At 48.8% G+C, this 12622-nt stretch overlaps 1 protein-coding gene across 1 annotated transcript in view; it reads right to left on the bottom strand.

Moving 5' to 3' along the window:
• Positions 1–1628: 1628 nt before the first annotated feature.
• GAS2L1 (growth arrest specific 2 like 1) overlaps positions 1629–12622 on the bottom strand; it is a 29336-nt gene continuing 18342 nt past the window's right edge. Inside the window, exons 4-6 of the mRNA XM_087942665.1 lie at positions 10136–10232; positions 7383–7746; positions 1629–6139 (exon numbers count right to left, since the gene is read on the bottom strand). Of these exons, the coding sequence (XP_087798791.1) occupies positions 4504–6139; positions 7383–7746; positions 10136–10232 (2097 nt within the window). The 3' untranslated portion in view covers positions 1629–4503. The remainder of the gene's footprint in view (positions 6140–7382; positions 7747–10135; positions 10233–12622) is intronic.

Here is a 12622-nt window from a genome sequence, read left to right as displayed (position 1 = left end):
TGTGGTTGATCTCATGGGGGGGCGTGGCCAACTGGATGCCACTTGCTGGGCATGGCCAACTGGATGGGCGTGGCCACCTTGAGGCCACTCCCCCAAACTGCTGGCCTGGCGTTTCCTCTTCGCATTGGGTAGACTGGGCCCGAAGCGAACGCAGGCTGGGCCCTTACATTTCCCAGGACGGGCCCCGGGCCGGATCCGATCACATCGTGGGCCAGATCCACCCTGTAGGCCTTGGATTTGATTCCCCCCTGATCTCAAACAAGGGGTGTTCAAATTGGGATGCTTTAAGACTGGCGGACTTCAACTCCCAGAATTCCCCAGCCAGCCATGCCTGCTTTTTCCTCTCTCTCTTAATCTCCTAAAGTGGAGAGAGATTGCAGAGGAAGGGATTGCAAGAGAGTTAAGCTATGCTGGCTGGGGAATCCTGGGAGTTGAAGTCCACCAGTCTTAAAGCAGCCAAATTTGGAGACTCCTTGACTTTGCAAAGTCAACCATTGGAAGAGAATCACAGCCATTATGATGAGTCATGCAAATCCTATGAACTATGATAGTTCCCAGCTCCTGTTGATAGGAATGTCTTTTATAATGACACATGTGGAAACCCCACCCCACCCCCTTTTGGGTTAAAGGAGTAAAGCATGCAACGGATAGGATCACGGCTTTTTTGGCCATCTTTGGACTCTTGCACACGTCTGGGGTTCGAGAATCGAAACAAGTAGATCCGGTAGCCAGCCGCCGTCGGGTTAGGCTGACCCAGAAGGAGCGTTTTTCCATTCCAAAACAATGCCAACGTTCAGAGGTTCACAAGTTTTGCAATACCAGGACACCCTGAAACAATGAATTAATTTGCACAACTCTCTCACACCTTCTCCCCACCCACCCACCCCCAAGCAATTCAAAACCACATTGGGTTGGATGGGAAATAAAGGAAGCATTGACTGAAAGGATAACTAAACTAATATTCATCCTGGCTTCTTATTTTTATCAGTTGACAGAATTTGCTTTTCGCTCAACAAAAGCTTTTCTTTTTTGAAAGTTGCAGGAGGGAGGGAGGGAGGGAGGGAGGGAGGGAGGGAGGGAGGGAGGGAGGAAGGAAGGAAGGAAGGAAGGAAGGAAGGAAGGAAGGAAGGAAGGAAGGAAGGAAGGAAGGAAGGGTTAACCTTGAATGGGTCAGGATCAAACTGCTGGCATGAGCTAGTCTGCAGTACATTCTAACCACAAGAGAGGGAGGGAGGGAGGGAGGAAGGAAAGGAAGTAAGAAGGAAGGATGAATTAACCTTGAGTTGGTCAGGATCGAACTGCTGGCAGTGAGCTAGCCTACAGTACTGCATTCTAACCACAAGGAAGGAAGGAAGGAAGGAAGGAAGGAAGGAAGGAAGGAAGGAAGGAAGGAAGGAAGGAAGGAAGGAAGGAAGGAAGGAAGGAAGGAAGGAAGGAAGGAAGGAAGGAAGGAAGGAAAAGAGCATGAGAAAAAGAAGGAAGATAGAGGGAAAACAAAAGAAAGATGCCCACTACCCCCCAAAACCTGTGCACGTTTCCGATCTGGAGCACAGCATACTTCCATACTAATGCACCCATTTACACACCCATACACACCCACCCAAAAAAGGGCGCAGGGCCACAGCAGGTGATATGTCAGTCTTTACTGTCTGGATTCAGGTATTGGCAGGTCGGTTTAATCAGCTACATTCACGGGGTTGGATAGCAGGCACTCTACGGGAGGAGCTCCCTATTACTTATATAAATATGCATAGATTTATTCAACAGATCTCCAGTGATCAGAGGGGTGGGGGGTGGGGGGGGGTGTCACGGAGGCCGAGAGGGGGCCCTGCCAAAGAGAAATTCACGTGCAAAGACTTTAGCATTCCCTCCATGCCCACTTTTTCACACTCACGCAACCGACGTTTTCCCACGTGCAACGATTGCCTTGCAGAATTGGGGGAGTCCCTGGGATTCAGTTCAGTGGTGGGATTCAGCCGGTTCGCACCGGTTCATTAGAACCGGTGGCTAATTTTTCGTGGAGTTTGGCAAACTGGCTGAATCGGGGGGCCCCTCCCACCCAGCAAGCGGCCAGTAGGCGAGGTGAGTGGCCAGGCAAGGTCTGTGAGTGATGTTGAGTTGGTCACACCCACTGTGTCACATGATCACCCAGCCATGCCTACCCATCTGGTCATGAGGGCAGAGAAACGGTTGTTAAACTATTTGAATCCCACTACTGTTCCTGCTCCCGAAAATGTCTACCCAACTTTTCCCGAGGTTTTTAGAGAGGCTTCACCGGTGCCGCTCAGCGTCCATTATGTGCCACTCTCGCTGGGAGAAGAAAGGCTCGACTCCAAATGGGACCCACAAAACTGGAGTCAAACCACTTTCCCCAGCCAGTCCTTCGGCCTTCCCCCCTTCCCCCCCCCCCCCAACCAAGCCAACCCCATAAGGCACTCTTCCGATTCCGACTGCACGGAAACAAGGTGTGTGCGCAGAAGACGAACGGGGCAACTGCTCCACAACACAACGCCCTGACGAGAACGCAACACTCCACAATCCTGACATACTCAAATGCTCGATCCATGCCAACGCTGCCTCTGTGGCTGGAGGTCTGGAAACAAGGGCAGATGCTTTGGGAAAGAGGAGGGAAGAGGTAAAATAAAAATTAAAAAAAATATCAAAGGGGCAACCACAAATGTGCAATCAAAATTGCCATCCTTTTTGCCTTGTTCCTGAAAACAGTGGCCTTTCACCGCACGAGAATAGTATGGCAGCCCCAGACCAAAAGGAAGAAGCTGTGATGAGATTCACATCGAATCAGGCTAAACCTCCGGGGTCAGCTTTAGTGCTGGAAAAATATATATTTTCCAACCTAGAAATAAAGGGAGACTAGTACAGATCTATTTCGAGCTATTTATTTCTTGTCAGCTAAATGTACCCTTCTGGGATTCGAACCCGGGTTCATACCAGAAGGGCATGGCTAGCTGATGAGGGCTAAATAGCAATAGCACATAGACTTATATACTGCTTCACAGTACTTTACAGCCCTCTCTAAGCAGTTTACAGAGTCAGCCTATTTGCCCCCAACAATCTGGGTCCTCATTTTATAGAAGGATGGAAGGCTGAGTCAACCTTGAGCTGGTCAGGATTGAACTGCTGGCAGTCGGCAGAATTAGTCTACGATACTGCCTTTTAACCACTGGGAAGGAGGGAGGGAGGGAAGCAGGGAAGGAAGAAAAGAAGGAGGGAGGGAGGGAGGGTTTACAGAGTCAGCCTCTTGCCCCCAACAATCTGCGTCCTCATTTTACCCACTTGGAAGGACAGAAAGCTGAGTCAACCTTGAGCCTGGTGGGATTTGAACTGCCAAATTGCAGGCAGCTGGCTGTCAGCAGAAGTGGTCTGTAGTACTGCACTCTAACCACTGCGCCACCGTGGCTCTTGAAATAGCTCGAAATAGATCTATCCTAGTCTCCCTTTATTTCTTGGTTGGTAAAAAAACATAAATGTAACACAAAAATAGTTTGTCATGAAAGCGACTGCCTGCGAAGGCTCCTGGATCGGGGGGGGGGGGGAGCCAGAAGCGGAAGCAGTACACTCCGTCCCATATTCGCTTAGACCAGGTTGCCCTGATAAAGGGCAAACGATAAAACTCCAAAAGAAATAAGGGTTTTGCTGAAAAGGGAAAAAAACCACCGAGTTTCACCCACAGATGTGCCACAAATACTCCTTGACTGGCGGCCATTTTTAAACCACCATTCAAACGTTATGACGGCACCAAAAACGGTGACTTGCCAATGAATCTTGCGCTGACGGCTGCCCCGCGATCAAACTTCGGGTGCTTGGCAGCCAGTATCTTTACGGTGGTGACAGCCTCCAGGGGAGGGGGCATCATGTGATTGTTTGAGACCCTTTCGGGGGGGTTCTGAAGAAGTTAAATGGGGCAGGTGGATTTGCTTAACAACCGGGGTGAAACAGGTAATTAAATCGGGCACTTACCAACCATATCACTTAGTGACGGAGGTTGGCGGTTTATATCTTCGTAAATCGAGGACTAATTGTGCGGAACATAGATGGTTACAGAAACGCCAAGATGGCAGAAGCTGGACAGTGATTGACCAAAGGAGTGAATATTAACCCTGATGCTCCCTTTAGTATCCAGTGTTAAAGGACGTCCCCATACAAGCCTTTCACACATACGCGCCCCCCCAATATCAACACACACACACACACACACACATGCAACCTAAGCCCCAACCTCCTGGTACAGCCATTTAAGCTCTGCCGTCTTCCGGCCTCATGCTCCAAAAATAAAATATACAAGGATGGATCCCCTTTTGCAATGCAAGGCTTTCTCCCCCTTCTCCTCCCATCACCCAAAATAAAAACCCCCTCTGCACAGCAGCATATGACAAAGTCACACTGGGAAGAAGAGGTCCAAGAAAGCAGCTGGAAAGAGAAGGCCAGGACCACAGAAGCGGGTGCAAGGGGGGAGGAGAGGGGGGATGTACTGTCCACCAGTGCCTAGGCCCAAGCTCCCTCATTAGACATGCTGGACTCCACCGAACTCCCGGGACACTCCCCGAAGGACGAAGAGAAGATGTTGTGGAAGGCTGTCCAGCCCCGGCGCTCGGAGGGACCACTAGCTGGGCTGTCCTTGGAAGAGGCGCTTCCCATCGGAGGCTTCTGGGCTCCAGAAGCCTTGTAGCTGAGGGGAGTAGGGATTTTCGACGGGGTCTTGTCCGGTTGGGAGTCGGCACGAGGCTTAATTTGCGAGCGCAGCTTCAGCTTGTAGACGGAAGGCACGCGGTCGGGCTTCCTCAGGGACGACTGGGGACAGAGCGCGACTTCTTCCAGGACGAGAGCCGAGGGGGATGTGCCAAGGGTCTCCGGGCCATCCTGGAGGGAGGGTCCCAGCTCTGTGTGGGAAGGGGCCGGCTCCCCAGCAGCCCAGGGGCTATCCGCCAGAGGCTCGGCCAACTCCAGACTCTCCTGGACTTCCTGGACGTCGTTCAGTCCCAGGTAGCAGTTGCTTTCATCGGACGAGCTCGAAAGGATGGGTTTCCTCCAGCGGCTCCTTCGCTCACGGGATCCGGATGAGTCCCAGAGCTCGGAAGCATCCGCCGAGCCATTGTGGAAATCCACCAGCTCGGAACCTCCCATCATCTGGTGGGCTGTCTTCCGCTTGGATTCCTCGGGTTGGACGCCGTATTTGCTGAAGACGTTGAGGGAGGAAGAGGACGAGCTGGAGGAACAGTAGGCGGAGTCGGCAGTGCCTTGGTCCGGATTAGTGGGCAAGAGTCGGGCGCCGTTACAGGCCTGGCTCCCCAGATCCAGCTCTTCGTTTAGTTCCAAACCTATCACCTGAGCATTGGCCAGGAATTCTTCCTCCAGACGCCGGTAGAGCTGCTGCTCCTGGCTCGGATCGAGGTGCAGCGGGGTGCAGAAAGCCTGCGCCATCACCTCCAGCTCCTCTCCTAAAGTGTCATCAGGCTGCTTGGAGGGCCCACGCTCCCCCAACTGGGGCTGTCTCACGATCCCACGTTGTCCGGATAAGCAGGGCTGTCGCTGACGTCCTGTGGCCGGTGGAGGGATTCGGGCGGAGGGATTGGCCATTTTTGTGGCGGGCAGGGAACCCCGGCGCTTGGTGGGGGCAGGGCTTCGGGAACCCACCGGGGTCAGGTGACCCCTTGCTGGGCTCTTGGTCCTGGGGGTGGTTCTTCCAGAGCCCCCGGCATTCTCCTTGGGCTCGTCGGCCCGGGTCCAGGAATGCTGTCCATCCTTTGCTCGGCTGATAAGCAGCACGGGCTCTCCTCCAGGCCTTCCCTGGCTGCGGGCCCGGGGACGAGGGCTCTGCAGTCCAGGCTTGCTGGGCCGGCTTGTCACGCGAGGACGGCCCCGCTCTTCTGACTCAATCCTCCTAGCCACCGCCACACTTTTCGGCAAGCTGAGACGGTCTCGCGACTGACTCCGGCTGGCTGGCAGACGTTTGGGACTGGCAGGGAGCTGGGAGGCTGGCCCCTCAGAGATGTGCCTCCCAGCCTCCTTCCTGAGTGCCAGGCTGGCGTCCTCGTTCCGCTTCCTTCCCAAGCTGGCACTGTGCCTAGAGGAGGAGGAAGAGGAATCGCTGTCTCCGGAAAGACGCCGAGCCCTGGGGTTCCTGCAAGAAAGAATGGCAGCCTTTAAAACACCATTTTGGCCTCTGGATCATTGGGTGTAAATTCACGGGTATATATTCTATGCTTTTTTGTTCAAAGAAAAGCTTCCTATTTCCTATTGGTTAAAACAGTGAAGCAGTAAAGCACATGGTGACTGTACACTCTGTTTGATCTGTAGTGCTATATATAAACAGTTTCTTTTTCTGATTGCAGAGGGTCCTATATTTATATCTATTTTACAACAGCAAAAAAATCAGGAGGAATTTGAGAGCTGCTTTCCAGACAACCCAGGGAGAAGCTTCTCGTTTTTCATGACAGGGCTGTCCGAAAAGAGGCTCTTAGTCTTCAACCTCCTGTTTTTCTGTCTACCCCACCCTTTCCACTTAGTCCATTACGGAGCAATTAGTAGAATAGATAACCCAGAGAGCCTCCTCGGCTTTCCTTACTCATAGCTCTGGCTCAGAAAGCAGTCTGGAAAAAAACTGTCATCACGTCAGGCGGCCTCTCTGCCTTATCCTGCTTCTGTGCTTTGGGTGACTCACCCTTGGCTGCTCTTCTGTTTTCCCAACACCTGGCTGGGGACGGCTTCAACTTCTCTTCTGCTATCTGTTTAGGCCAGGGGTTTCCAAACTTGGCAGCTTTAAGACTTGTGTCTATGGAGATTCTCAGTGCTGGAATACAGTTTCCTTGTCTTTTTATGCAACAGCTCCGGTAACATTCAGCCAGTAGATGGCAATGTTTACAAGTTTGGATCTATGGTATATATTCTATGCCCTTTTGTTTGAAGAAAAGCTTCCTGTTTCCTGCGACAGTTAAATCAGTGAAGCAGTAAAGCACATGGTGACTGTACACTCTCTTTGATCTGTACTGCTGTATATAAACAGAATTTCAAACACTCAGTTAACCAGGCCACAGTTGTCTCAAAAGTGTATTTTCGAAAGGCTATTCTATTCTAATTCTACTCTAATTCTATTCTATTCCATTCCATTCCATTCCACTCTACTTTATTTTCTCTTCTCTTCTCTTCTCTTCTCTTCTCTTCTCTTCTCTTCTCTTCTCTTCTCTTCTCTTTTCTTTTCTTTTCTTCTCTTCTCTTAATTCTAATTCTATTCTATTCTTTGTATGTTAGCACCTTGGACACCTAGAGAGCACACTGCTCAACATAGAAAGGAAATGTATGATGTAAAACAATAAAAAATATTTAAAAAATAAAAAGATGCAACCCCTTTTCATCCCATGCCTTACCTGACTGAGAGGTGGGAATCTCCCGGGTCCTGGGGGGCTTGGGACATGCTCCCCCTGAGAGGGCTGGCGCCCCTAAGACCTGACCCACTGCATTTCCCACTTGGTGGGGCCAGCATTCCCTGCCTCGGCGGGGTAGCCGTCCCAGATCTCTTGGTGGGAGGGCCGGGGCGGTTTCCTTTGGGTTGAGCCAGGTCCCCCCCAGCCAAGAGCCGCTTCTCCCCCAAGTGGTGGGTCTCAGTGACTCTATGCAGACCCACAGCTTCGGCCCGACGCTGAGTGGTGGGGCTGTTTGCCTGGGGACTGGCCAGACCGCTTGTCTTCTGGGGGGAGAAGCCAAGACCCCGACTCTGGGTCAGACGGTGAGCTGCAAAAAAAAATAAATGAGAAAGAATATCTAAATAATCCTGTCAGTGTGTGAGAGAGTTGAGGACTGTTTGGAAACTGAAACCATATTTGCTGTGTGAGCAAGAAGGAGACAGCAAGGAGCTTGGGCGTGGCTTAGCTCAACTGTTCTGTCCTAAAGCTGCTTGCTGCTGTGAAACTGAAACGGAAACGCCTCTCCTCTACTTGTGTTTTGCATTGGGAAGAGATTTCTTTTCAGGTGAGGAGGGGGAGTAGAACTCCTTAGCATCAGAGCGTGTTAATAAGTAATAATATAGGAAATACTAAATGCTATGATGGTCATTTCGGGAAAAAACTTTTCTTAGTGAGCTCCTAGAAGCCAAGAGGAACATAATGTGCCAAATCTCAAGTTTGTAAGCTTTACGATTCTGGAGATTTTGTGATGATGCGTGAGTGGTATTTTTTGCTTTTATATATATATATAGATATCTCAACAAATGTCTGATGGCTAAAAGCCACCAGGGGGCGCCATTGCAATGCAGCAACTCAACCAACCTCTTGCTTGAGTCTCCAAGTTTTAATTATGTCATTTTTTTGGATGAATATTGTTTCCTGTTGCCTTTTTCTCACAGGAAGCTTCCAGTTAACTCCTTGGGGGATACGTGAGAGTGTAAATTGGGCTCTTTTTTTATCTTTTGTATTTGCACCAAGGCAAATTCTTTGTGCGTCCAATCACGCTTGGCCAATAAAGAATTCTATTCTATTCTATCTTTTTTTTCTTTTCTTTCTTTTAACTCCCAAAATTACAGCATGGAATTTTACACAGGGCTTTAACACCTTGGAAGGAAAATTTCCCAAAACAACTTTCCTTTTTTGCTGCCGGTGTTCAGGTCCCCCTATCGGTTTGAGGTAGCATCAGAGACACACGCGTGTGGTAGCATTTGAACTTGGGGCCCGGCCCGATCGGCTTCGCAGCCACCAGCTCCCAGCCATCAAAAGCTATTGACCAAGGACGCCTTGATCTGAAAGCCCATTGAAGATTTAGCTTTAGTGGCCTTAGTTGAGCTCCAAAATTCCAGCAGAATTGAGACCGCTAGTAGATCCCAGAGCTAAAAGGGAAAGCTGGGGTGTCAAAGACGATCCAGAAAGTAGGAAAAGCAAGCCATTTCTCTATGGTTGACCCCCCCCCTCCCCAAAAAAAGCAATTTAAAAAAAGATATGAAATGAGTAGTGGGTGGGGAAAGCGTAGAAGAGAGACCCTCCTTAGTTGGCGGGGAAAAGGTTGTACTTTCACACTCGCAAGTTTCTGTCAACATAGCTTTACAACACAATAGAGTGAGCTCATCTAAGATAAGGTCACGTACATTCCACCCGCTTTCAGTTTCAGGCCTTTCCTTTCTGCAGTGGGGATCTCTGGTGCACCCTCCAAAGGTCAAAGTGTAGTCTTGGATACTCATCCCCTACTACAACGTGGTGGAAATGCATTCTTAGCTTTCTCTGCTCGATGGAGGAGAAGGATAGGCGGGCGGAGGAGTCAAGAGAGGAATCAGCCTGGAGTCTTTACATGGCCACAAACTTCCCCAATCCAATCCCTGGCCTTTATCTAACACCAATTATTGCTGTTGACTAGATCCTTGTGTATCACGGTTCATTGAACAACCCTGAAAGGTCGTTAAAAAGGGGGGGGGGCAAAATTCACTTAATGTCTTGCATGTTGGTCTCCATTGTGGCTGCGCGTTAAGAACTACCGGTTGTTGGAAGTTAAAACCCACCCCTCTCCTAGGAAAATGAAATATTTTAGGATATACCGAAAAGGCAGAATATTTCCCCTAAAAAGAAAAGTAGAAACTCAAAAGAGGCAGAAACTCAGCCCCCCCCCAACCTTTGCTAATGGACCATTACTCTGGCATGGGCCAGTCCATTTTACATAACAAAGACCTCCTCCAGGTAGAGCTATAATAGGAATCGCCCAAAGCCCTTTTTCATGACATCATCATCCAGCAAAGGCTCAACCAAACCTGGGACTCAAAGGACAGCCTACAGAGTTGCCCCTGCATGGCCCCATGGGAGTCTGACAACCAATCAGAGTTGCAAGCTCAAATTCAAATCTCCCAACAGAGGGTATAAAACCCAGGCACTCTCAGCATCTCAGTCCTTCCTTCTTTGGAGCTCCAAGCCATGTGGTCCTGTCCACCATTAAACCATCTTTCCAAATAAGCCTCCATGTTTCTTCCTTCCCCACTTGGAACTGAACCCAGAAGGATAATTCTTCCAACACCGTTTAGAGACAATAAGCGATAAATGATCTTTACTGGAACTTATTGTATGGTCCTGATTCTTCATGCATGACACTCGTGTGCCTGTCCTGACGCCAAGCCTCCCCCCCATTTCCCCTCCCCTCCGATACTTACAGACAGAGGTACACCGGCACGGATCATGTTTATCCAGGTAGTGCTCCAAGGTATCCCAGCCCCCACCTACTCGCACCATCACGTGGCTGCGGAGAACCTAGGAAAGAAAAGGAAGGAAAATAACATCGTCCAATTAGGCCATTTGGATGTTGCTTTGAGGACCAGCAATGGACCAAGTCACAGTCCGGTTTTACCCAACCTTGTGAGTTCACCTGAAATGTTCTGGAGCAGAAAAAGAACCAGGTGGTTGAGTTTTGTTGGGTCCTGCCCTAAATCTATAATTTTATAGTCCACACACTATAAAAAAAGATGTTTGATGACCCAAAGGGGCGTGGCACAAAGGCCACACAGTCAGATAATCAGTAGGAGTCCCTTTATTAGCTCTAACTTTGCCCCCAATGTCCAGGTTACCTTCTGGGATGGAGAAAAACTCTCCCAGGAACAGCCTTTGGCTGCAAAAAATTAAGTCCAAAACAGGGTAAGCGCAAACTGTAACTTAAAGTCCAAACAAGCCAAACGGAAGTAATTAGTTTGACAGGGCAGGAGCAGGGATTTCAGACTTGAAAGCACAGCAAAACTCACACGGTTGGGAAGACGCCAGGAACACCAATAAGCCACGACGATACAAGATAAATTCACGTTTGCTCCCAACAGCCTGCCGCACGCAACCTGCCTTTTTTATACACTGTGTTCCCAGCTGCAGCTAATGAAGGAAATCAGGGCCCTTTCCTCCCCCGTAAGTCACACAACCCACGTTGCTCCCTTCTCCATTCCTCCCTGCATGCCTTAGGATGAAGAGGGAGTGAGCCTGAGTCTTCCTCTGAACTCCCTCTCCCTTGTTCTACCTCTCCCCTGCTCTGCCCAGACGGACTTTGCCCTTCCCCAGTTTCCTCCACAGCCAACGGAGCCCCACTCCCATTCCCTGTAAGCTGTTTGGCTTTCTCCTCGGATTCAGACTTCCGACAGGGGCATGACAGATGTTGAGACTGTAGAAAGAGGGCAGAGAAGAGCAACCAGGAGGATGAGGGGACTGGAGGCTCAAACATACGATGAACGGTTGCAGGAACTGGGCTTGGCTAGTCTGGTGAAGAGAAGGACCAGCGGAGACAGGCTCAATTGGCTCAGACGTAAGTTGAGAACTTCCTGTCTATTCTGAGACTCTTTGTGGAACCTTTCCCCACCCCCCAATGGCGACTTGTCGTCTTTGGAACTCCCTGCCACAGGAAATCAGTCTCCATTGCAAAAACCTAAAGCATAAAAGTTGCCATTTCTGGCGCTTTTTCTTTAAATAGTCAATAACCGTCCCGAATCTCTCCATTTTGGAGCTTGCCCTCGCTCGGCTGGTGCATGCTATCAAAACAGCAGCAGCTCTGGTTGTGTCAACGTATCTTAAAAAGCCAAGCCCTATCATTACGCACCCGAAAACAATCCTGCTTGGAATAACATGAAAGGGCAGGAGATTATCTTACGTTTAGGACTGTATTTTTATCCTAGCAATTTTCTCGCTGGGGCCTGAGGGATGGTTTTGCAGGGGCCCCTTAAAACTGCAAAGAAGGTTTGTCCATTCGGACAAACTAACCAGCACTAAAAATAAAGAATCCTCATCATATTACAACAATTGGAATCCTTTGTATAATTGGCTAAACCAAAGATAGATCATCTCTAGGAAAATTATGGCGAGGGCCTCCGAAGCAGAGATAAAGAAAAGCACCGCCGATGATACTTTGAAGAAGAAAGGATCTTACAGACAGTCACAAAATATGGTTTTATTTTAACTGTTTACCCTACTCTATTCTTCCTCCCTTACTCTTCCCTTTCCCCTCTCTTGGCTTTCCTCTCTCTCCTCTTGGTCTATGCCAAGGCCTATTTTTCTTTTGTTGTACATAATTTGTAGTTGTGTTGTTCTTTTAAAGGTAAAACTAATAAAGTATTTTTCCAAAAAAAAAAAAAACTGCAAAGGAAGGAAGGAAGGAAGGAAGGAAGGAAGGAAGGAAGGAAGGAAGGAAGGATAAAAGAAAGAAAGAAAGATAGATAGATAGAAAGATAGAAAGAAAGAGGAAAGAAAGAAAGAAAGAAAAAAGAAAATTAGAAAGAAAGAGGAAAGAAAGAAAGAAAGGAAAAAGAAAGTTAGAAAGAAAGAAGAAAGGAAGAAAGATAGAAAGAAAGAAGAAAGAAAGAGGAAAGAAAGAAAAGAAGAAAGAAAGAAGAAAAAGGACGAAAGAAAGGAAGAAGAAAGGAAGAAGAAAGAAAGAAGAAAGAAAGAAAGATAGAAAGAAAGAAGAAAGAAAGGCATCGTAATGAATGAGAATTTGTCATTCAAAACCGAGGTGATGCCTTCCTTTCCATCCACCATGCAGATTTCACTCTGATCTTAAGGGCTTAGGCAATTTAATCTGAAAGCCCAGGGAAGCAGAGAGAGGATAAAACAGTCCACTGAAGCAATTGCCAATCCTTTCCATGCGGTGATTAAAAATGATGTCCCTGCAA

The sequence above is a fragment of the Notechis scutatus genome, chromosome 13, assembly GCF_049901735.1.
Source record: "Notechis scutatus isolate UNSWTSFEM ecotype Mainland chromosome 13, rNotScu1.2, whole genome shotgun sequence".
Taxonomy (NCBI): Eukaryota; Metazoa; Chordata; class Lepidosauria; order Squamata; family Elapidae; genus Notechis; species Notechis scutatus.
Note: the sequence above shows the minus strand (reverse complement) of the source record. Positions and strands in the feature narration are given on the sequence as shown.